We start from the raw sequence: 26,371 nt of genomic DNA on the forward strand, positions 1-26,371 counted from the left end.
AATAAAGATATTGTGGGGGGGGATTGATGAACATCAATCTCATTAATGTTCATGTTCTATTACTTTAACTAGAAATTGTGCTGAGACTTTTGTTTTGAAAAAAAAAGGGAAATTCGTGTTGCTGAACCACTAAAATAACGCAAACAACTTTTATTTTGGAAAATTGGCTTTCGTTCCCACGACTTTGGAAAGCCAATGAGGTCACTGTTAACGCAAGAGTTGTATAAACGTTTTTAACTCGTACAAGAGGAAATAAATGTTCTTCAAAGGAAGAAGATATAACATACACCAAATATTTAAAAATAAAGTACATAAAATATGATGTTTTTGCATAATTTGTTGATTCATAACGAATCATAATTTATTTTATAAAATAATTTTTTAGATTTGTATCATGACTAGCATGACCTAAATTATTATTATAACTACTAATACTACAAGATTATGGTACTACAAGATTTTTGTAATTCTTTAAAAAAAAATACTGTCATTGTTTATATTTTCTAGGTGAAATTCCAAGAACGATTTATAACTGACGTGCATTTAGTTAATGGGGGAGTTTGACCCTCTTGAGGTTCCATATACACGGTGCGCGCGATTCAGTTTCTATTCTCGCGCAATGGAATAAACAAACTGCGCGTGGGGCTTGCTAGTTTTGATCCAAATATAATTGCGCTGATCAAAACATTTTAAAAATATAATAATAATTTGCCTGGACAAATAACAGCAAGCGGACAGAATGGGGGACGACACTCCCGAGAGGGAAATGAAGGTAAAAGAAAGCGATGTAGCTTCTCCGCTAAGCTAGCATTATGCTATCGTAGCTAATCAGCTAGTGAGCTTCAAAGTTCTGTTAGCTAACTTTGCTAACCGCCATAACTGAGTAAACATTCTATTCTAGCGTTGGATTTTAATATTAATAAAAGCGCTGAATTAAAAAACAAAAGACAAAAAGTTGTTCCGTTGTGTGTTAGCAAGCTGGCATTGAAGCTAACCAGAATTAACTTTACTTTTTTATGTTCATATCAAATAACTAAAATTACTACCACTCCACATGAATATTCGTTTGTAATAAACCACAAATATGTTTTATTTCCTCTTAAAAAAGATTTTCTGTATTTTTTTTTATTAATATTGAAATTAATCAATATATTTTTAATATCTGATCGAAGGAGTCGGTTCAAAGAATCGACTCCTTGATCGGTTCTTCGAACCTGTCAAGAGTGTGAGTGCCACTAGATGAAAAATGTGATTTTTGTATATATGAACGTGTATAGTTTCAAAGAGGTTTTTAGATAATGATCTTAATTAATTATCTATTAAATGGTTAAATTATTTATATTTATCTTTCCATCAGGATTTTCAGTTCCGGCAGATGAAGAAAATCCGTGTCTTCGACTCTCCTGATGATTTGCCCAGGGAGCGCTCCAGTCTTCTCGCCATCTCGAACAAATTTGGCGTGACATTCGTCGGCCAGGGCAGAGCGCTCAAGGTGTTTTTGACCGATGACATCATCACTGCAGGGAAGGTCAGCGGAAACACTAACGAGATAGGTAAGATGTGGGGGAAATAATAACCACTGTGATGACCTTTAAAGAAGATGATACTGAAACCCAGAGCAGGAAAGAATGGAAGCGCGAGCAGCCAATCAGATTACAGACTTCACGATCCTGTAGGTTGTGGCCGGAAAAGTGAACAGAATGTGTAAGGCTTGTGGGCGGAGCTTCTAAGGCACGACTGTATTGTAGTGTATTGTACGGTCTGTCTTCTTGACATGGCACATAATGATGATTTGCTGATGTCTTAATCTGGTGTCCTGCAGTGGAGGGTGTGGAGTGCCAGGCGCTGACCGTCGACCTCCCCATGCACCACTTGGCCCTCAGCAGCGATGAACTCACCCTGTCAGTGTGTGGCGCTAGCGAGGAAACTGGTCTCACTCTAGACTTCTATGACGTCCGCACCTTCTTCAACAAGGTAAGCTTCTACCAAAAAAAAGTCTCACCAGCACGTTCCTCTGCTGTAAACATCTAACATTTTTTTCCTCTCGCAGACCCGACAGGACAAACGTCCCTTCGCGTCCTTTAAAGCGGACTCCCAGCCAGACACCCTGGTGCAGGATCTAAAATGGAGTCCGGTCGAGGCGTTCAGAGTCTCAGCTTGTCTTTCAGATGGCAGTATGATGGTGCTGGACGTGATGGACAAAATTGTACCCGTCGCTCAACTTCCTGCTTCCGTCGGCATCACCTGTGGTAAGGTTTCACGCTCCAGCTCGTCTGGAATACACCGTATTGCCAAAAGTTTTGGGACGTCTGCCTTTCCATGCACATGAATGTAATATGGAGTTGTCCTGCCCTTTGCAGCTATAAGAGCCTCAACTCTTCTGGGAAGGCTTTCCACAAGGTTTAGGAGTGTGTTTATTGGAATTTTTGACCATTCTTCTAGAAGCACATTTGTGAGGTCAGGCACTGATGTTGGACGAGAAGGTCTGGCTCACAGTCTCCACTCTAATTCATCCCAATGGTGTTCTATGGGGTTGAGGTCAGGACTCTGTGCAGGACAGTCAAGTTCCTCCACACCAAACTCACTCATCCATGTCTTTATGGACCTTGCTTTGGTCACTGGTCTGCAGTAATGTTGGAACAGGAAGGGGTCATCCCCAAACTGTTCCCACAAAGAGCATGAAATTGTCCAAAATGTCTTGGTATGAAGCTGAAGCATTAAGAGTTCAATACTTTTGGAAATGTAGTGTATGTAACGATTTCTTAGTCGTTTTATCGATCATGATTTATATAAGGTTTGTGATCAATAATTTCTCAGTGATGCAGTAAAAATGATTAGATGGTGCTTTATTTAACATCAGCAAAAATAAACCCTGATTCTTTTTAAAATGTGGGAAAAAATTCAGAATTTTTACATTAGCTTCTTTCAGATGGTTTCTAAATGATGAATAGAAACATGAAACATTGTGATACCAATATTATATAGTCTTTTTTTTTAGATGTTTTATTTAGGTATTTTAAAATAATTAATGACTTGTAATTAATGTGCTATGACTGTCTATAAACTGATTCAAATCGTAAAATGCGCCCTAAATATTTTTCGTATGAATAGCACATTTTTCTGTTGGATATAAATCAGCCTAAACCTGAAGAAGACACCTGAGTGAGGAGTAAAAGTCTATTAATGTGATAAACGGTGTGTTTCCTGCTGTGTAGTTTGCTGGAGTCCTAAAGGAAAGCAGGTTGCTGCTGGGAAACAGGACGCCACCGTGGTTCAGTACACTCCCGTAAGTGTCTCATTAATCCCTTTCCTTTACATCACTAACGTTCCTACAGGGTTCTTCATCTTCGACCGTATTTTTCTTTTTTTTTTTTCTCCAGGATCTGCAGCAGAAGAAGGTGATCCCTTGTCCGAGTTTCTACACCGCAGACAATCCCGTTAAAGGTAAAGTTTAACGATGGATGGTGTTATACTCTTGTTTTCTGTAAAGCCGTGTTCATGTGGTGGTGTTAGGATGTGGCTGTAGACCAGAAGCTGTGATGAAACTGATGATTTATTATTTAATGTATTAACTAAAATGTAGGTGTGGTGTCTGATATCGTGTGGTTTTTTCCTTCCTCAGTGTTGGACGTGTTATGGTTAAGCACCTACAACTTCGCCGTGGTGTATGCGGCGGCCGACGGCTCTCTTGAGACTCCGCCCGAGCTCGTCATGGTGTCACTTCCTGTGAGACTCTCTCTTTTTTCTTTAAACGAGTATTTACACAGTGCTAAGCACCGAACTCGATCTAAACCCGTGTCCTGTTTTGTTTGTGCAGAAGAAAGACGAGAAGAAAGAGGACAAGTTCCTGAACTTCAGCGACATCGTGTTCGGCTCATGCACCGAGAGACAGCATCATTACTTCCTGAACCATATCGAGGACTGGTGAGACGGAGCATGAGAATGAAATGAGAGTTCACACACAAAGATAAGAGAGGATTAATCCTGACTTCTTCTCTTTTTTTTTTTGTCCCCTCGTCACAGGGATCTGATCCTCGCTGCCTCAGCTGCCTCCATCGAAGTCAACATTATCGCTAAACAGGAGGACAAGGTAACAGAGCATGTTTAACTGATCCTGGAAAGGTCTTTTTATTGAACAGTGTGTGCACAATAAATCAGAATCTAATAGAAGTCAGATTTTGTAATAAATAAGGAGTCAGAGGAACAAAGTAAAGTGCTCCAGGCTAAAAGTGAAGCTAAGATTAGCATGACATGAGCTTTTTCACCACTGTAAAAATCCTACATAGGATATATAAATTAATCCTAAATAAAATCTAAATGAGCCAAAAAACAATCTCCAAGGAAGAAGAGTATTTTACAGGGACAGTTATACAGATATATTTGTTTGTTCAAAAAATATAAATAATTTATGACAGAGCAATTCATGTTCACTTTATTTAAACCCCTCTTGAAACATCCTCATGCTGACATCAGTCTCTGTCAATGAAGCAAGTAAGTAGCCTTTATTTGTATATCCCATCCTTGGGGTTTGGGGTCAGAGCACAGGGTCAGACAGACAGACAGACAGACAGACAGATACTTTATTCATCCCAATGGGAAATTTACAACTTCCACCAGTATCCACAAGCACAAGTAATAAATAAAATGAGAATAATAGTATATAATAATTAATATAATATTATTAAATAAATACAATAATAAAATACTAATGGTACAAAATATAACAATAAAATATAACAAAAAAACAAATAACCTATAATAAAATAAAGTATAACAAAAAATATTAAATACAGAGATTTAAATGAGATAAGTAATGTGCGGTGCCCCTGGAGCAGAGTGGGTTAGGGGCCTTGCTTAAGGGCCCAACGGTGGCAGCTTGGTGGTGCTGGGGCTTGAACCCTGATCTTCCAGTCGACAAACCAGAGTCTTAACCACTTGATCTACAACCGCATGTTAATTAATAATATACCAAATAAATGATGTGCATCATCACTTTATCTCTGACATCCTCCTGATTCTGTTTTCACACAGACAAACTGGGAGCTGTGGTTACTGGAGGACGCGAGCCGAGGAGAACTTCCTGTCACTCTGAACAACGACGACACGCTTCCTGTGGGAGTGGCCATCGACTACACCAGTCAGGGCGAGATACACATATGTAAGCACTGGAGTCTGGAACATGCCCTGAACTGGAGCAGAAAAAGAGAGAAAGTTCATGTAGCGAGACTTTCTGTATAAACAGCAGTGTGTTTTAAATGAATTCAGAAACAACAGGAGGATGATTAATCCTAATCTCAGAAAGACTCACGATCCTTTCTAGACTTCTGTCCTCGTCCGTCTGCCTCATTTGAATAGCAGGAAACTGCAATGCAAATCTCGAGCTCCAACTCACCCCCATCTCCGACGCTGCTGTAGTCTAACTGCTGTAGGAGATGTATTTTTAATGTTAGGTCCTACTTTTTGTGCAGTAGTCTGATGCTGGCTCTTTGCTCCATCCGTACATTGAATTCATTTCACATCGTGACCCTTAATGACCTCAAAACTCTGATTTTAATTTTTTTTAAAAATTTTTAACACTTCACAGCTGATGAGAAGAAGCTCCCACCGGCTCCCACACTGCTGATCCTCTCGACCGATGGAGTGCTGTGTCCGTTCTCCCTCATCAACCTGAACCCGGGTGTTAAGCAGCTGGTCATGTCTGCCGGCAGCCTGCCTCAGAACGGAGAGAGACCGCCTTTACAGAGTGAGGAAAAATAAATCAATACAAATAATTAAATGACAGATAAAGTCTATAGAGTTACAGATAGAGTTTCTGTAAAGTTGCTTTGTGTGTGTTGATATAAAGTGTTATAAAAATTTGCATTGCAATTTTTTGTATTCTCATTCGTTCAAATCCTAATAGCAAATTTTAAAATTCCTAAGTAGCCTAGAAAATGCCATATTTTTAATTGTGATTGACTTTTAATCAGATTCTTGTGATCTTTTGGGTCATTTCCAAAAAACTGGTTTAGGAATTCAGTGTAAATGTTAAAATGTCTATTTTGAGTATTGTTTTTTTCCTTTATTTGTTCAAAATGTTTCTTAAAAGTAGCCAATAGTGTTTTTTTTTCAGTTAAATTAAACAGTAGTGAAATTTCTTGGACAAATAAAAATATAAGATCAATTTTGTTGGTTTCTTTCATTTCAGAGTCCCTGCCTCCACCTCAGGCTCCTGCCACTTCCAAACCACCTCCTCCTGTCTTCTCGCCATTCCAAATGCCCTCCATTACACCTGCCTCTTCTTCTGCCCCTCCTGCTGCTCCTCCTGCTGCTCCAGCAGCTCCAGCAGCCTCTTCCTCCTCGGGTCTTTCATTCAATCTTCCCTCCGCTTCCTCCCTCTTCTCCTTCAGTGCTGCTTCTTCCACTTCTTCGATCTTTCCCTCTGCATCAGGCTTCTCCTTCGCACCTCCTAAACCTGCAAGTGAGGCGCCCTCTGTCCCTGCCTTTAGCGGCGCTATCAGCATTAAACCCCTGACGGAGGGCACCGGCGCATTAGGGCACGTGCCTACGGCTACAGCTTCTCCTGTCACCCTGCTGAAGGGTGGAACGGAGCTGGCCACACCTAACGTTCGGGTCAACCTCAATGACAGGTGAGAGGAGGTCTTTCTTTCACAGATGGTATTATTGCCCTAAATGTAATCAACTATTTTAGCATTCGTGGTTTGCTTCAGCAGATTCTCACCCAGAATCTAAATATCAATTTCTGTAATCTGATTTTAAATAAACACAGTTAAAGTAGAACCATCATACACATCACTTCCTGCTTTCTACCTATAGAGGGCAACAAATAAACATCCTGTGGTTATGCCACACCCACTTTGGGATATTATCTGAATACATACAGATATTTGTGACACTGAACAGATACAGGTGCAGTTAGTGTCATTGTGTTATTCTTTTAATGTACACAAATGTGTGTGTGTGTGTGTGTTTAGGTTTCTAGCAGCAGAGACGCCCAACCCACCAGCTCCATCTACCCAACCCTTCTCCTTCACCTCCACTCCCAAACCAGCAGCAGCTCCAGAATTGAGTGGTCAACCCAAACCTGTGTTCAACATCAACAAACCTGCTGCACCCCCCACAGGTACACAAGTGGTTCAGTCCATTTCACATACATGCACGCCTCCAGAAAATGAAATTCATTCAGCAGTAATTGTGTGTGTGTGTGTGTGTAAGTAGTGACACGCCCTGCCCCTGCTCAGAACAACGCTCCATCTGCTGCAGTGCAGAAAACTACTCCAGCTCCAGCCGCCTCATCTGCTCCCCCTTCAACACAGGTTCACACACTTTACTTATACCTACACACACACACACACACACACACACACACACACACACACTCATTAGTCATCCTGGATTAATCACTCAGTGTCCCAGAGCTGATGAAACTTCAAGAACAAATGAAGAACATTAAACAATCTCATATAAAGGGTTTATTGTTCAGATCAGCAGTTTAGCCCTTGTGCTTTATGTGTGTAGCAAAAAAAATGGTATTTAAAGCCACTAATAAGCTTGTCTAGTCACATTCATTTCACACACCACAGTGTGTAAAAGTATTTTAAATATATAATGTACACTTTCTCTTTCTGTCTCGAAGCTTTCTTCTGTGAAATTTGTGGAGAAACAGCTCCAGCAGACGAAAGACTCCGATCCAGTGATGGTTGGAATACAGGAAGAAGTGAGTCCAAGACCAGGACACGCCTTTTATTAACAATGATCTAATCCGAATATGTAAATCCATAGGAAGGGAAGATTTTTTTGTACTATATATAAGATGTTTTATTATACTGTTTCTTCTCCACAGACCTCTCATTTCAAAAAGGAGCTGGACGAGCTGAAGGCACGTGTGAAGGCAGCAGATTTCTGTGTAGGGAGCTCAGATGAGATGAGGGAGCTACGCAAAGAGAGTGAAGACCTGCAGAGGTTCACACTGGAGATCAAGGAGACCACGGAGGTGCGTTTAAATAATGCAACAAAAAATAAAAAAGCACAGTGTAGAGCCTGAGTGCAGCTCAACACATACAAACATGCAGTACCAAAATAAATCCGAAATGACCGGTGGGGCAGGTTTGCTCACTTCAATGCAAATTGTTTAATATAAATCAGAAAAATACAAGAAGAAAATGACTTTATCAAGACAACGATTTTAACAAATTTTATAAATAAATCTGATAGTGTATTTAAAATGCCACAGTAGTAAGGTTTCAGCTTTTTAACCCAACACGCTCTTTGTTTTGGTGTCAGTCCATGCATGGTGATATCAGCACTCTGAAGACAACGCTGCTGGAGGGGTTCGCTGGAGCAGAAGAAGCTCGAGCTCAGAGAGAACTAAACCGAGACAAAGGCTACCTCCAGCTCCTCTACAAGAAACCGCTGGACCCACGCAGAGAGAGCCAGCTCAAGGTTGAAGCCACTACTCACACACACACACACACAGTAGCAGCAGACACCTCAGTGATATTCATTGTTAAATATGAATATATTATTAAATACTAACTTCTTGTAGGTCTCAGGATAAGCTTCAGATATTACCCAGAAGCCTTTGCAGTCTGGTTTAATGTATGGATAATCACAGTGTCAGTGTTGTAAAGGGTAAGTGTTCGTGTAAACAGGAGATCCGCAGGTTGTACCAGTACGTCAAGTTTACCGTGGAGGACGTTAATGATGTGTTAGACCTGGAGTGGGAAAAACATCTGGAGAAGAAGAGAAAGCAGAGGTATGTGCTCCTTAATCCTCTAAAAATAAAAATCTAATTCACTTCTATATAAAGCAGGAAACAGAAGTGATAATTTTGTACAGTATGTACGAATTCGAACATTCAGGAATCACAAATGGGTCAGCGTTTGATTTTGCTGAATCCAGTCTTGGAGATTAGACTTTACAAAAAACTACCATCAAAGCAGTATAACATTATATAAAAGTTATATATACTCTGAAAAGAAGTTAAAACTAATTCACAGATTTGTAATTCATGAATAAATGTCTATTACATTTATTTTGTTTTAAAAATCTATTAAATTTATTTTATAAATCTTTTAAATTTATTTTATTAACTAAATTTATTTATTTATTTTTGAAAAAAAAAGAAAACACTGTATTTTGGCCATTTGTTAAAAACCCTCTCTATGATTCAGTAGTATTGTGTTTACTAGTGTTGTACTGTGTATTCAAAACTCTATTAATTTGCTCTGTTTTCAGACACATGATAATCCCTGAGCGAGAGGCTCTTTACACAGCTCTGGCCAACAACATGGACATCATCAACCAGCAGAAACAGAAGCTGGAGCATCTGGTGAGAGACCTGCAGAGCCTGAGACTCTACAACAAAACCTCCAGCCAGCTCTCCTCTACCTCCTCACCAGCACCTTCATCATCCTCTCAGGGGTAAAGGCCTCTACGCCACACCTAATTCAGCCCTACCTCCTTTTATTCGACCCTAGTGCCCATGTAAAGGTGTGTGTGTGTGTGTTGTAGTTTGGATAGCGAGCTGGAGAGTCTGAAAAACGCCTTGTTGAAGGCGAGTCTGGATACGACGCCCAAAGCTTCTTCCAAATCTCCATGTAAGTTCTTTAATCATAACTTACAAACAGATGAATGGTATTTTCTACGTAGATGTTTAGTTTTAAAGCAGTAAAAAATCTGTTGAATGTAATTTGATGAGTATTTAGTGAATAAAAACATCCTCTTATCCTTTTTAAAACCTTTTATACTCATCATTAGACAAATTAGCTGGCGGTGAATCTTTTCCTGCACTTTCTAGATGATCCCTTAATTATTCACTTTCAAATTTTAAAGCACTGTTAATATTCATTTTTGCTGAATGCATGCATACTGTGTATTATTTAATTTCTAGTGTGTGCCCATGTGCTCATGTCTGTAAAGGTGGTGGTTCTTATTTGTTCCAAACCTGCTGCAGATTTGCATAAAAATGGCAATAGTACTATATAATATTTGCAGCGACCTTTACTTCTACACTAGCTTGTGGACCTTTGGCAGCACTTTGCTTCTTTTTTAAAGCGAATGCAAAGGAAACAGTTGAAAAAATGTAGGAAAGGTGCAAACATAGGAAGAACAAGAGGTATCAAGGTGAGAGATTTTACTGACGTCTCTGTCTCTTGCTGTATAAACATGTTGTCTCCAGCTAAGATGACTCCAGTGAAGCAATCTCAGCTGAGGAACTTCCTGTCCAAGCGTCAGACTCCACCTGTACGATCCACAGCTCCAGGTATCACCGTCCACAACAATGAGAATTTTATATATATATATATAAACTCATTTCACCACAGAAATGAGATAAGCTAATAATAAGTGTCATGCTATCTTTTTTTTTTTTTTTTTTTTTAAGGTAACTTATCGAGATCAGCTTTCCTGTCCCCCAAATACTTTGAGGATCTGGACGACGTGAGCTCCACCTCGTCTCTGTATCAGCCTCCGGAGTGTGATGACCCGCTGCCTGTGCCGGAGGAAGTGGAAGTGCCTCTGCCTGTCCCGAACCTTCCGAGACACCCCACTGTAGTGCGCACTTCGTCCATCCTGCCTCGATCCATCATCGACTCCCCGCCGATGTTCCCTGGAGCAACGCAGTGGCCAGTGATGAGCGCTGGACCTCGCGGTAAGACATGATGACAGTGACTGCAGGGAAACATTTTTTTGTTACAACCAAATCTCACTCTTTTTTAAAAATATTTATATTATATATTTTTGAAGCAGTCCCCAAGATAAACATGGACAGCGCCGACAGCACGGCACTGGCTACCAAGACAGTGACACACGGACCTCCTCCTCCAGAAAAGGCCACGTCTCTAGAGAAGACCACACCCACCACACTGCCCCCTGCTCAGGCTGCAGGAAGAGCCGCTTTAAACCGACACATGAACAGTCAGAAACCAAGTATGAAAAATAATTCTCTTCCTCTTTCCCAGCTATAAAATATAAAATATTTTTTATTATAAGATAACCTAAAAGAGATGTTTTTACCATAAAAATAAACTTTTTTTTTATCATACAATAAATGTAACATTATTTATTTTTTCCTTTAAATAAACTGCATTAAATAACTACAAAATGAACTAAAATAAATGATTATTAAAAAATACTTATGTTTAAATCATAGGATATCGTAAAAGAAATGTTTAAGAAGAAATTTAAGTATATTTGTCTATAAATCATTTAACCAATAAGCTAAATAAACTAAAATAACACTAAAATTGACCTTGAAATAAATTTGAATAAATTATACATATTAAAGAAAGCAGTTAGTGAAGATATCTAGAGCACTCCAGAAACCCTGCAGGCTACACCGAATACCCAGAATGCACTGGGGGTGTGGTGTTGAGAGTAATAAATATGAATTGTGTTGCAGTGACAAATCTGACTGAACTCACGCTGAAGAACGTGCCTCAAGTTGTGAACGTACAGGAGCTGAAGGATAACGGAGCCAACATGCCTGTTTCCACTGACCCCAGGTCAGTAACCTCTCTCCACCGGTCAGTTGCAGCAGATTTGCCTTTTCTACTATAAAGTAATAAAATTAATGAAGACATAAACTCCTAATCTTACACAAGAAGTGCTGAGAGCTGTGTGAGTGGGCGTGGCCCGATATTCTAATGAGCTTTCTGGAATGATAATACTCTGTGTCAGACACATAGTGCACAAGCTTGTAGTTTTGTGTGAGTGTGTGTGTTTTTAGTGATGCTATACGAGGGAAAAAATCTGCACATGATGCAGCAGAAGTGTGTGAGAGAGAGAAAGAGAGAGAGTGTGTGTGTGTGCAGTCTGTAATGTCCCTTGGTGTCCTCTCTGCCCTGTGTACATCGATCAGTGGAGTGATGTGTTAGCCATAATAATTCAGCCTCAGTAAGCAGCACAGAGACACATACTGACAAGGAAGGTTAAAACACACACACAGACAGACACGCACACACTGATTTATTTTTTATAATATTTAAAAAGAACAAGCTACAGTGAATATAGATCATGTTGTGTTTGTTGAACTTGACCAAATGACCCATGTTGCTTGAGTTCGTCATTAGGGGTCAGTAGAGTTCCCCTCTCTCTCTCTCTCTCTCTCTCTCTCTCTCTTCTCTCACTCGTTCTCCCTTTCTTTCTCTTTCACTTTCTTTTTCTTGCTCTATCTGTGCTATCTGTCTGTCTCTCTCTCTTGCTCTGTCTCTATGTCTCTCTCTGTCTCTCTCTCTCTCTCTCTGTGCTGATGTGTTGAATATTCAGATGGAAACCCCTCGAGGGCTGTTTCTCTATAAGCAGAAATCTGTTTACGTCCTGCTCCATTATTATTCAGGGTTTTTGACGAGTACACAAAACGAACACTGACACTGTGGGAGGAAAAGGGCAGAGAATGGTGTAAGGAGCAGAATATTAAAGTGTGCTGAGGCAGAGTTTCATCTTGACTACGTGGATTTTTCTGCCAGTGTGACTGTTCACCTTTTTTTTGCTGTGTAAGTAAATGATCCGCTTCAGTGATAATCTGTGGACTGGATCACAAAATTTATACGTGGACTACTTAATACACATCCATCGTCACGAAGCTTTTATATACACCGTTTGGCCAAAAGTATGTGCATTCTGATCATCACTCCTATATCTGCTTCTTCCTTTAACTATTAAAACAAAGTCTGAAGCACACAGTTGTGTAGTATGTCCTTGCATCCCTTCACTGGAACTCGAACCCTGACACACAGCAGCTCCATGAAGACCTGGTGTAGAGGTGAAGGTTGGAGAAAGTGGAAGAACTGCAGTGTCCTGCACAGAGCCCTGACTCAGACTCAACCCCATTGACCACCCTTTGGGAAGATCTGGACCTGGAGTCTCCTCAACATCCCAACGTCGGAGTCTGATCTCACTAATGATCTTGTAGCTGAATAGTCACTAATCCCCACAACATGTAGTGGAAAACCGTCTCAGAAGAGTGGAGCTGATGATGAAACAACAAACCTTTGGCTCTAGAGTGTAGCAGCGGTCCATTCCTGTCTAACTCTGTGTGATTTTCTGCTCTGGATGTGAGTAAACGAGAAAAAAATCAGTCATTGATTGTTTTCCCATCTTTCTGACTCTTTCTGTCCTGCAGCGCCTCCATGGCTTCATCTGCAGATCAAACATTTCAGCAGGTTTTGGCAACCGTCGAAGCCAAAAAAGTGAGTACTGTGTTTGTGATTGTGTGTGTGTGTGTGCGCATTTTCTTCCTTTATAATTTGCATTACTTTGTTATACTATAAACAGGTTAGTTATAGTAAAACAATCAACAACACTGTGGTGTGATGAAGCTTTTCATCAAGCATTACTTTTTCCACCCTGAAATTGATTGTTTATATGATACATAACATGTATACTTTTTATTCATGAATAATCTCCTCTAAAAAAATACACTATATTACCAAAAGTATTGGGACACCCCTCCATATCATATGAATTCAGGTGTTGCGCTCGGCCCCTTAGTTCCAGTGAAAGGAACTCTTAAGGCTTCGGCTTCATACCAAGACATTTTGGAAAATTTTATGCTCTTTGTGGGAACAGTTTGGGGATGACCCCTTCCTGTTCTTGACTGGACTGCACGGAGTCCTGACCTCAAACCCATAGAACACCTTTGGGATGAATTAGAGCGGAGACTGTGAGCCAGACCTTCTCGTCCAACATCAGTGCCTGACCTCATAAATGCACTTCTAGAGGAATGGTCAAAAATTCCCATAAACACACTCCTAAACCTTGTGGAAAGCCTTCCCAGAAGAGTTGAAGCTGTTATAGCTGCAAAAGGGTGGTTCAACTCCATATTACATTCATGTGCATGGAAAGGCAGACGGCCCACTTTTGGTCTGGCTCGCAGTCACAGAGGTCAGGACTCTGTGCAGGCCAGTCAAGTTCCTCCACACCAAACTCACTCATCCATGTCTTTATGGACCTTGATTTGGTCACTGGTGTGCAGTCATGTTGGAACAGGAAGGGGTCATCCCCAAACTGTTCCCACAAAGAGCATAAAATGGTCCAAAATGTCTTGGTATGAAGTTGAAGCATTAAGAGTTCCTTTCACTGGAACTAAGGGGCCGAGTCCAACCCCTGAACTCAAATGATATGGAGGGGTGTCCCAAAACTTTTGGCAATATAGCGTATCAAAATCTGCCTGATTGCTGAAGCTAGAGACTCCTTCCATGAATGCTAAACAGAGTACTTCATCATATCATCATTACACGTTTTTTTTTTTTTTTAATCAGAGCGTCCACGGTACGAGTCCCTGTGAACCAGCTGGTAGTGTAGAGCACATTAATTTAAGATTCATGAAATTAATCAGTGCCTTCTGACCAATCACAATCTGGAATTTGAAAGGGTCATAGTGTTAAATTACACCTCGTTTGGATACCTTTCTCAAAAAAAGGAATTTATCCTTATCCAGTCATGTTTATTCTCCTTTCTTTGTTTCCTTTTACACACAAAAATCAACCCTGTGTATTTTACCTGGAGCTGCATTAGCAGTGTCCTCCGTCTCACAGTGGGAGTAAAAAGACACCAGGGTGAAAAAAAAGAAGTGATATGCTAATTCATCAATTTGTTATAGTCAGATATGAGTGTCAGGACATTAAAAAGTTTTTCTGATGTGTAATTTTAATCTAAAACAATAACACACACACACACACACCTAAAAAGGACCAAGCTCATTTATTTGAATATCTCGCCCAACCACCATCATGAATGCAAATATATTCGGGTCACATGACCGTAAAAGCGTGCGGTCAGAAAGACGATATGTCGGACATTTCCCAAGAAAGCACAAACTCGGTGAGTAAAAGTTTGATACTTAGTTGAAAACATTAAATCAATACACAAACAAAGCTAGTAGCTCCATGCACAAACTTGATTATTTTACACTTTAATTATTGCATTCAAGCTGATAAACACTATAGAGCAGCACATTAACACAAAATACGCATCATAGAGCACACTGTGTGTGTATTCTACTTTTGTTGTAGTGGGTTTGATAAGCAGCTACATGCCTCTGTGTCACTGAATCTGTGAAGGTTTTCTTACATTTCAGCCTCATCTGAGAATCCGTCGTCATGATAAGCTAATTAGGACACGCGGAAGTGTCGCGTGACTTTCTGAGCTCCTCCTGCCTCATTAGCATACGAAAATAACTTGGATGTTTTTTGGGTTTTTTTAAATTCAGTTTTATTTTAGTACAATAACAGTTTGGGGCATCTGATGTGATTGAACACGGCTGGAAACTTTATTTATCTTTACATTGATTATTGCTCTTTATCTGCTTCGTGCATCTCAATTATGAGAACTTATATTACTTTAATGATGAGGGTGTGTTTTCACTCAGCTCATTAAAACACAGAGGGTCACTCAAAGGTCATGTCTGGTGCTTTGTTTTATTTTCAGATGAGGATAAAATTCTATCTATAACACAGTCAGGTCCCAGAGTTTCATTCGTTGAATTATTTATCACACACTTGCATATGAGCCTCTTTTTATATTCAAGAATATTGAAATATATAACTACACTTATGGTGAAAATGTATTCATACACAGGATTAGTTCATATAGGTCATAGCAATGTGTGTGTGTGTGTGTATATATATATATAATATTAATTTTTTTGTTTTTCTATATTTTAGCCCCATTCTGTTCAGAACCCCACCCAGAATGCAGTAACGGTTCATCCCCCGGTCTCAGAGAGCGCTCCGGCCCAACCCAGTTTTGTGTTCAGTAAGAATTCTCACTTTTTCAATTCCCAATATCGCATTTTTTAATGAACTGTTAGATAATTGTTTAGATCTTTATTAATATTATTAGTCGTAATGGTGTTTATAAAAGTGCCTGTGTGTGTGTTTAGGTCATTTACCCAAACCTGACACTGCTGCACCGTTCAGCTTACCTTCATCTATGGAACAGCAGATCAACAAAGGAGTGTGAGTGTGTATTTACTGATCATGAACTGAAATCTTAATCTCTGTTTTTACCTAATAATTAACGTCCACAAGTTAATTGCAGATCACCTGCAGGATTCCCCTTTAGCCTGAGCACCACGTCATCACAACCCCAAGGAGCGAGCTCTTCTCAAAGTAAATATCTGACCTTATATCACCTGGAACTTTAACTAAAATGGTTATTTTTCTTACTTTGACAGCTAAAAATCCATCCAGCTAGGTAAAAATCCAACTTTTAATCTCTGTTTCTTTTTTTCCCCATCCTCCATTTTTGACCCTTCAAGGTGTGACCCAGGTGGGTAAAATCCCCCAGAAACCTGCACAGAGCTTGATGAATGAACCGGGCAAAAGCTCTACCATTCCCCCGTTCCAGGTTCCCAGAGCTCAAGAAGATTCTCTCGGCCCTTTCCTCGGTCTCAGAGTTGGCCAGGGAGACGAGGTTAAAGAATCTCCTAAGCCCAGTTCAACCTTCACCTTCAAGCCACCAAGCACAGGTCCTGGGATGACGTTCACGTTCGGAAACGCTCCGAAACCTGCCGCCACTGGCAACAACTCGGAGTCCGGCGGGACTACACTGGAGGCAGCTCAAAATCCGGGAATATTTAAGCCCCCTGAAAGCGCAGCGTCATCCATGACCAGCAAAAAGTTCTTATTTGCGCCTGCTTCATCTGCATCCATCCCATCCTTCAGCTCTCTGCTCGCAGCTCCTCTTCCTCAGGAAACGCCCGCCGTCCCTGAGAAACCTACTGAACCTGAACCTTCTCCTCCACCCGAGTCGGTTTCTACCACTACACCTGAAGAACCTTCTTCAGAACCGAGCGCCGAAGCTTCTGCTATCTCTACATCCACTCCGTCTCCAGCGTCTGTCACAGAAGAACCTCCACCTTCCCAACCCAAGCACGAAGAGCCGGAAACTCCGGCGACCCAGACCACACCTGTTCCAGAGGCCACACCCACATCTACGCCATCTCTGGCTGAGACGGTGCCTGTAACAGCGTCGAAACCCGTCCAGGAAACGACACCTGCTTCTACGGTTACTATAGAACAACAACAACAACCACCAGCAGCAGAACCAGCAGCTCCAGCTCCACCCTCCACCACTCCAGGCTCCATCTTCACCCAGCCAACTGTCAGCAGCAACAGTACGACGTTATCAGTCACCGTCTTCACCCCGGTCATCAGTACAGCAGGTAGAGCATCTCCACCCCTCACATTTACACCCAATTCACTGAGATTGTGCTCACATTTTAATAAGTATGCAAAATATTTAAATATTATTGTTTAAATTTATTATTAATTTTCTTTGGTCATTATCTAGCTGTCAGCATGCCTGCGCCAACTTCAGTGTTCTCTCAGGCGGTCAGCACCTCCTCCAACCCTGCATTCGGATCTTCAGGATTCGGCACCACTTCCACCGCTTCCACTTTTGGAAAACCGGTTTTCGGACAGTCTACATCATCAGGATTTCCCTCGGCCAGCAGCTTCAATTTTGGCCAGTTTGCATTTGGGGGTGGGTCCGTGGGCGGGTTCGGACAGACACCGGCACCGACCACGGCTCCTGCTCCGGCATCCAGCAGCGGAGGAGGAAGTGGAGGAGGAGGAGGGCTGTTTGGGTCAAGTAGCTCCACTAGTGCCAGCTCCTTCTCGTTCGGGTCGAGCAGTACCAGTTCTGGAGCGAACACTGGGACGAGCATCTTCGGGCAGAGCAGCGCGCCTGCTTTCGGGCAGAGCAGCAGCACCTCAGTGTTTGGACATGGATCGTTATTTGGAGGGAACACGGCCACAGTGACCACATCTTCTGGGTTTAGCTTTGGACAGCCTGCAGGTAAGAGCCTCATAATGCATTAAAACTGAATTAAAAGGATTTATTCCTTTTACACCGCAGCAATCTACCAACAACTGCACTGGATTCACTTAGATTAATCATCTTAGTAGATGAGTGCCTTATTGTTGTTTCTTGCTTCTCCTCCGGCTCTAACAGCGTTCGGCAGCACCTCTTCTTCGTCAGTGTTTGGTCAGCAGCCGAGCACCAACAGCGTCTTTGGCCAGGTAAAGTGGTCGATAATTCGAAATAAAGTGGTGTAATTTTGTGCTTTTTGTCAGTCTTTATCCAGTAGTTTGTGGTCTGTGTTTAATCTCATGGTGTAAAATGGCATCCAGTCATTATTTTCTATTCTCTGAATCTCCGTCTTTTTCTCTCAATAGCCATCATCCAGTGGCAGTTTGTTTGGTTCTGGGGCCCCCAGCTCCTCCAGCTCTTCTGGCGGAGGATTTTTCAGTGGTTTGGGAGGCAAGCCGAGCGAGGACGCTGCCAACAAAAACCCGTTCGGATCCACTAACACCAGTGCTTTCGGTCAAACCAATCAAACAGGTGAGGGTTCTGTGCTCTAGAGCCAGAAACCATAATTTGATCAAGAGACTAGAAAACAATGCAACAAAACAATATTGACACGTTGATGAATGATGTGGGGATGTGGTACTAATCAGAAGGTTGTGAGATTAAATCCCAGGTCCACTGAGCTGCCACTTCTCCAGATAAAATAGTGCTTTATTCTTGTACAAAGAATACAGTCTGTAGTGTTTGTCTTTATGAAAGTTTTCTTTGGTTTAATGCAGCACTGTTTTGCTGCCAGTCTGTAGTAAATCTATACCTGATGTTTGGTGCTCACCTCTAACTGGAACACACTCTGATGTTCTCGTCATCATCACGTCAGCTCTGACAGCTTACCTGGTGTACAGATAGAAACACTGTTCACACACAGTTAATGTGTGGAGGAATAAATAGCTGCTTTGGTATGTGCTAGATAAAGTGTGGATGTTCTCCTAGCTCAGCTGCAGAGGGTTAGATGGGAGGTGACGTGAGGGGAGGCACCGTTACTCAGAATAGCGTTCACGCTGTCGCAGTCGTGCTCTTCAGCATGCTGGAGTTTAGAACCGCTATAACCTGTAAAGCCGAGTTCAGATTTCAGCCCGATTCCGATTCTGATCCACCTGCCTGATACCATTTCTATAGTAACAGCTTATTCACATGGACGTTTATGGAAGGAGTCTTCAGTGTCAGTGCTTTGTAAACAATCACTTTCTGACATCCTCAGCATGATCAATGGGCTCTCTAACATGATGAGCTGTAGGATCGATTTTTCTTTCTTACATCTAAATTTTTGTGTGTGAATGAGTACGAGCAGGAACTTATGTGGGTGCTCTACAAACACCAAATGTAACTCTAAATAGATAAAAAGTGCTTTTATGTGATGATTTTTATTATTTATTTATATATATATATATATATATATGTAATTTTATTATATTTTCATTTTTCCAGGTGGCAGCTTATTTGGGAACAGTGGTGCGAAGGCGTTCGGGTTTGGAAATTCGACGTTTGGAGATCAGAAGGCCAGTGGGACGTTCAGCGCTGGAGGAGGTTCTGTAGCTGCTCAAGGCTTCGGCTCCTTCTCCTCTCCCGCTAAATCAGGTACAGTTCAGGGGCCGGACAGCCGACATGATGTTTTATTGTTTTTCACGTTGTTCACAGCTCCATGCTTCAAGCTGCATCTCTTTATCATAAATGAACAAAGTTTTAAATCATTTACTAAGCAGTCCGTTTCCACAATACACACTATCTAAAGGTTTGTATACATTTCCGCTTCGACTCGATTATTTTCAGAATATGGAACAATCAAAATAAGATGCAAAGACAAAAGTGACGCTCCTGTATTCAGTCCGTATAACTGATGTATTCAATGATTTATTTAGAGAATCCGGGAGCGAGATCCATCCTGTGCCGCTGCACGTTATAAATCCACATCATCTGTCACGCGTAATTATGGGAGAGTCTCATTTTTTTGCTGTTAATGGCGCTGATCCAGAGAGAGCGTAATTCGATTCCACAAGCTTGATCAATTATTCAGCGTGGTGCGAGCGGAGGACGGCTGTAATTTCAGAGTGCAGCCTGGCTTTCTGTCTACAACGAGTGGAGTTACAGATCAATACACAGCCATGGGAACGCCTTCTATATAACACCGGCTCCAGCACTCGCCCCCCCCCCTCTCTCTCTCTCTGTGATTAGAGTGTTATCTGAAGCTAAAGTTCACATGAGCGTGTATTTAATAGCCATGAGTAGCTCAGGGACAGCAGGGTGCGAAATGTTAGTTAGTGCTAAAAGATTATAAATCCAAAAAATATATATAATATAAATTATAATCCAAAAACTGATTTCAGTTGCTAAAAAATTCTGCTTATTATTTATATTTATAATATATGTATGTATATCTTATTTATAATGTGTAATATTAAGCTTAAAGCTGTTACGTTGACTGTGTTTTTATATTCAAAAATGTAATTAAACAAAAATTACTAAAAGCTTCTCGAAAGTTTTACTCTTTTTGTGAAATGTGGCCTGCAGGAATATTTGCATTAATTATATTTTTTTGAGTAATCAATTATTATCGACCATTAGAATGATTAGAATCGACTGCATTAGCCTTCTTATAAATAATTAAATAAATGGTTAAAGTAAATAAATAAACGTATAGTAAATAAACTGTCATATTTATGAAGGCTGAATCTTCATGATGTTGGTTTTATTTTGTTTGCTGAAGGTGGGTTTGGAAGCCCTCCGGTCTTCGGAAGTCCTCCTTCGTTTGGAGGATCTCCAGCGTTTGGAGGTCAGGCTACGTTCGGCTCGGCTCCGACCTTCACCAGTCCTCTGGGCCCCAGCACGGGGAAAGTGTTTGGGGAGGGAACGTCAGCGGCCAGCGTCGGAGGATTCGGGTACGGAGCTCACCTCACACATATTACTGAGACACAACAGTAACACATAACACAATAAAACCCGGGTGCTGAATCCAGACGAGGTCAGGGTTTGAGGTGCTGAATCCAGACGAGGTCAGGGTTTGAGGTGCTGAATCCAGACGAGGTCAGGGTTTGAGGTGCTGAATCATGGTGCAATAATATTTCTCTTCTTTTTTTATTTTCCTTCTTTATTCATATGTCTGTTTTAATATTTATTTTTCTGTCTTTGGCCAAATCTGCAGACATGTCAAGCTCCTTTCCATCTTTTCCTAACTTCTCTTCTTTCCATCCATCTTTTTTTTATTCCTTTTCTTTCTTCCTTCTATCCCTTCTTTCCTACCAAGTATTCTCTCCATCTCTCCATTTCAGTCGATCAGTTGCTTTTGTCCGTTCGTTTAATCTGTACGTCTGCCTCTCTCCAGCCATCTGTTCTTCCATTTCTCACCATGCATCAATTACTCTTTCTTTTAATCTTTCCATCCATCCGTTCTTTGAGTCCATACATCCATTTATTCTTTCAATCTTTGAATCCATTCTTAACCCATCCATCTATTTTTTTTAATCCTTCCATTTATTATGGCATCTGTTCGTTCCCATCCTTCTACCCATCCATCCATCCATTTAGTCTTTTTTTTCATCTTTTCAATTCATCCATTCTTTTCATACATCATCCATTTTCTCCATTTTCTTCAGTCTATCCGTTCTTTTATCCTGTCCGTCCATCCATTTGTTCCTTACATCCATTTAAACCCTCCTTCTCTCCCATCCATCTTTTTTATTCTTATCCATCCTCCCATCCTCCCCTACTCTATAGAATCACCCTGCAGGTCACTCTGTAAGTGTAGTGTTACAGACTAAAGCCCATCTGTTGCTCTGCATAATGTATTTCGGCCCTCAAACCACCACCCCCTTCTTCCCCCGTTTTCCTTCCACCCATTAAAGGACAGTGAGCAGCACTGGAGCTTTACCAGTTCAGTGCAGCGGTTCTGACGTTCGGACATGTGAGTGGAGCGCTTCTCCACCAGACTCTCTGGAGTCGTCTCATGGTGTCGTGACCTCTCAGGCATTCAGAGTAACTGTTTTGAAAGGATCCCACGCATCTCTCCTTTTATATGCTCACACCTTTCGCTCTCTAATGGCGCAAATATAGTTCACCTTCCCCTCACGTGTGTGAGCGACACTCAAAACAGAGCTTTCAGAAGGTGTGAGGTTCAGAAATTCAAACACTGTCTAATAGGATAACTCGATAATGGTCAAAAGAACTTAAATTTGTTATTAACAGCACGCTGAAAGACGAGGGTGCCAATACTTTACACTTTAGAGGAATTAAAGAGCCTTGTGTAATGCATCTGCAACCGAACATAAAGAAAACAAAATCTTTTAGTCTAAGGTGAGGTTAAATACGAGAGTCTGTTTGATTTTATGGCTTTTCAGAGTTGCTAAGGTTTTAAGCTTTATATTTGCCTATTTATTTATTTATTTATTTATTTATTTATCTATCTATCTATCTATCTATCAGATTTTAAGCGTATTAATTGTTTTTGGACCAGGCCAAATGGTGAGGTCAATCAAATCTACTGTATTAAAAAGGTTGATCCTCTTATGATGGGGTGGGCGGTGCACATGATTCATGTTCACTGATTTAACATTTTATTTTTTCATTTCTCTCATCTGATTAGATTCTGTAAAAAAAAAATAAATAAATAAATAATCAGTTTTATTTCTGTTCATGGGGAAACTCTCATGCTGTGAGATTATCTGGGAATAATAATAGATTATAATAAGGGATTATTCTCCTGTGCTCCGGCTCTCCTCGGCATTCCGGCGCTCCACATGAAGCTGGTGAAGCGGTGCAGGGTCAGATTATGGACAGATAATCCCAAGACCATGCACCTGTTTCAGATTACACACACACAACACACACACACTTCAGTGTATCAGGCTGTGGTTCTGAGTTTTATTCCACACGACATTTATTTCTGATTTATTTCTACTTCCTGTTTTAATTTTGTGGGATTGTTTTTTGTTTTTGTTTTTTTGCTTTATGTGTCTAAGACTCCACCCCTAAGATAAGAATCTTATTGTTTAAAATATTACTATATGTTTGAGACAAACACTCACGAATAAAACAATCTTTGTTTTGAGATTGAGCTTATTTATTTATTTAGTGTTTTCCTGTCAGTCTTTGGCTTTAATCATTTAAACAGAGTATATAGAAGCCTCTCATGTTGTAGCAGTAAAATGTTGCCTGCTAGTTTCATTGATGAGAAAAGAAAATATTCATCTTTTGTAATACCTATCAACATTTCTCTCTCCTTTTATTTTACCCTCCATATTTGCAGTTTTGCGTCTCCACCCAGCGGCCCCACCTTTGGCAGTCTGGCCAGTCAGAACACCGCACCAACATTCGGCAGTTTGGCTCAGCAGACTCCGGGATTCGGAGGCCAGAGCGGCGGCGGCGGCTTCTCGGGCTTCGGTTCTTCCGGAGGTGAGTTCACACCCACACGTCACCTCTTTCACACCCAGCAGTCATGCTACAGTTGATAGATTTAACCCTGAAGTGATGAGGGCCAAACGTTTTTCAGTTTAGCGTGTAAGTGATTCTACTATCTCTTTCCCAGCCAGGGAGCCGTTATCATTCCTCATCCCCTCTCTCTCTCTCTCTCTCTCTCTCTCTCTCTCTCTCTCTCTCTCTCTCTCTCTGAACTCCTGATCTGTGTAAATTTACAGATCATGAGTTTCCTTTCGAGCAGCCGTACAGACATTAATGCTAATGTGAAAGATTTTATAGATGAATTTGTCTGAGCTGCAGCATTTACGCCCTCCTGTTGTGCGTTATTATACCGAAGGGAACGATTGGGGAAGTCGAGCCAGAGGAATGGGCCAATTGCTCAGAAAAAAGCTCGTCAACCCTCACTGCTTTTCTCCATCAGTTTGAAATAAACATCACCAGAGGAAGCGCTTTGTCTCTCATGCCCCTGTGTTTGTTTTTCAGCTGTGAGAAAGTTCTAAGCTGCTATATTAACACCAAGCTGCACAGATTAGACGACAGGATGAAGAGGCTCATTTATCAGTAAAGTGTGAACAATTAAAGCTAAATATTCATTAATATCACTGCACATCAATCCACCAATCACCAGCGAAGACCAATAAACACAAATTTTTCCCATCTATCAATGTCCAGGGTTTTCCATAAGGATTAACGATGACCAACAATCAACAACTTTTTTTTAAACACTATAAAATATTACCACCAAAGCCTCCTGGTGGTCCAGTGGTAGGATCCCACGCTCTCATTATTGTAGCCTGGGTTCGATTCCAGAGCAGGGTGCTAACCCAGCCACTGAAGAGTTAACTCTCGGTGCCGGTCCAAAGCCTGGATTAAATGGGAGGGTTACATCAGGAAGGGCATCCGGCGTAAAACCTGTGCCAAATGATCCGCTGTGGTCACCCCTAAACAGGGAGCAGCCAAAAGAACAGCAACAACATTTAAATATTACCACCAACCACCATCTATAGTGACTTGTATCATTAGTACCTCATCAAAGACTAGGGTTTTCCATAAAACACCACGAAACCCCAACATTATCCACGAAAACACCATGAAACATTCAACCCATCAGTAAAGAAACACCAAATCTAATGGGATAAGTTTGTGTGGCTTCAGACACTGCAAATGAGACAGGGAGAGGAGAACATTCTAAAAACTTTTCAGTAATTACACGCTGCTACAAACAACCCGTCGTTTTTACCGCAAATACTGGCGCTTTCTCGAGCTGTAGCGTGTTGGCGAGGCAGAAGCTGATGTCGAGTCGAGGTGAATGTGGGACATGTTACTAATTTAACCGCGTACACTGTAATTAATTATCTGCCACTTCTCACTGCTGGGACACATTGTTTTTGTTTTGTTGTATACACGTGTGTGTGTGTGTGTTTACTCATTTGCACAAGTGATGTCAAGACAAGATAAAATAGAACTTTATTAATCCCAAAGAAATTTATTTTGCTGCTTCAGATAACAAGAAAAATAAATATAAAAAATGAAATATAAATGAAATAATCTATAAATAAAAATTTATTCAAAAATATAAATGAAATATAAAATATACATTAAATATTCCACATATGCAAAAAGTATACAAAATGTATTCAAAGTACAAAAAAAAATCTGGTATTTATTTTTATTTTTATTTATTTATTTATTTATTTTTTTAAGGTTTCGGGGGCTTCGTGAACACGAATACCAACCAGTAAGTCAGTATTCCAGTTTATATTTATTCTCTGTTCATATTATAAGCACAGTTTTACTCAGAGCGATGAAAATGACTTTAAATGTGAATGTTTTTGGTCTTATTACTAATTTCCAGTTATATTTATGGCTAGATTCTTCAGGGAAGATTCCTCTCAAAGAGTCATAGAAATTTAATATTTCTTTTGTTTTGTAATGTGTTTATGTTCTAGGTCATCTTCCCAGACGTTTGCCGGTTGGAGAAGCTAGTAGCTGGAAGCTCTGCTCTTCTCACACTCTGTAATTAGCATTTTTGGAAACAAGGATCTCTCTAAAGTCACGCTCTGAAATCTCAATCATGATAAAACCCCGTGTTCATCCTTAGAGCACCAGAATCTTTAACAAAGCCTGGAACAACTCTGACTTTCTCCAACTCCGACTACTTTTTCATGAAAACACCAACGTTTACAGTTGAATAAACACCTCTGTTAGATCATCTTCATACACCAGGGTTCTCCTTAAAAAACATTATTCTTCGTTAAAACACCTTTAAACCCACCTTGTTCTCCGTTGAAGGCCATCATACTCCAACAATTCCAATGAAAATGTAACCAAAACTCAACAGACCTGCAAACACCAACTATCTTCATTTAAACACCATCAAACACCAACATTCTCCAGAAACATACCACAAAAAGCCAACATTCTCCATTGAAAGGCTAAGAAACACCAACATTTCCTTTAAAAAAAACATTAAACACCAACATTCTCCATTGGAACATATTGAAACACCAACATTCTCCAGAAACATACCACAAAAAGCCAACATTATCCATTTTAAGGCTTAGAAACACCAACATTTCCTTTAAACACCAACCATCCCCATGGAAACACCATCAAAAAGTATCTTCTCCATTAAGCCAACACCAAACACCACCAACGGCCAAGTAACTACTACTAACAAAAACAACACTATCTCTGAAAGCCAGTAAATGCCTTTATTCCCCATGAAAATACACAAACGGCCAACATTCTTTATTCCCCCAAAGCCTCTTAACACCAACATCTGAGACACATTAGAACATCTTCAATCACCAAAAACCTAAAGTCCTTCATTAAAAAGTGCTGGTGTGTTGGTGAACTTTTGGTTGTTTCCAGGGGATTGGTTACAGGGTAAAGACACCGGGTCTGAGCCATCAGAGACATGACTGGCTTCCTCATGCAGTGTTGTGTTTTCATGAAGATTTGTGAGGCTTGTGAAATGAAAAGGGTTTTGTTTTGTACTCGGCGCGAGTTGTGAATAAATGATGAATTGAATTTAACGTCCTGCGTCACTGCGATAAGACGAACTTCAAATAAAATCAAATGAAAGAGA

General features: G+C 40.6%; 1 protein-coding gene across 12 annotated transcripts; it reads left to right on the top strand.

Annotated features, from left to right (window-relative positions):
* The first annotated feature begins 590 nt into the window (after positions 1–590).
* Positions 591–26,371, top strand: nup214 (nucleoporin 214). Of its 12 annotated transcripts, none has more exons than XR_009203899.1 (38): positions 591–772; positions 1,358–1,553; positions 1,823–1,974; positions 2,051–2,249; positions 3,216–3,286; positions 3,381–3,444; positions 3,623–3,726; positions 3,818–3,924; positions 4,024–4,090; positions 5,032–5,158; positions 5,585–5,743; positions 6,188–6,629; positions 6,975–7,123; positions 7,216–7,316; positions 7,637–7,717; positions 7,844–7,993; positions 8,284–8,442; positions 8,652–8,755; positions 9,238–9,423; positions 9,514–9,599; positions 10,181–10,264; positions 10,385–10,651; positions 10,747–10,929; positions 11,402–11,525; positions 13,124–13,190; positions 15,666–15,756; positions 15,884–15,959; positions 16,042–16,112; positions 16,262–17,167; positions 17,296–17,802; positions 17,959–18,026; positions 18,183–18,348; positions 19,300–19,449; positions 20,576–20,747; positions 23,111–23,256; positions 23,764–23,846; positions 24,985–25,022; positions 25,230–26,371. XR_009203899.1 is itself a non-coding variant. In XM_058382958.1 (37 exons), exons 1-36 carry the CDS (start codon positions 740–742, stop codon positions 25,020–25,022), a joined length of 5,853 nt encoding a protein of 1,950 aa, XP_058238941.1. In that variant the 5' UTR covers positions 591–739; the 3' UTR covers positions 25,230–26,371. The 12 variants fall into 12 exon arrangements, 8 of the variants coding, with proteins under 8 accessions (XP_058238941.1, XP_058238940.1, XP_058238934.1 ...); XR_009203897.1 differs by having other exon boundaries at positions 24,985–25,018; XR_009203898.1 differs by having other exon boundaries at positions 23,764–23,841.

Source organism: Hemibagrus wyckioides, linkage group LG28, assembly GCF_019097595.1.
Source record: "Hemibagrus wyckioides isolate EC202008001 linkage group LG28, SWU_Hwy_1.0, whole genome shotgun sequence".
Classification (NCBI taxonomy): domain Eukaryota; kingdom Metazoa; phylum Chordata; class Actinopteri; order Siluriformes; family Bagridae; genus Hemibagrus; species Hemibagrus wyckioides.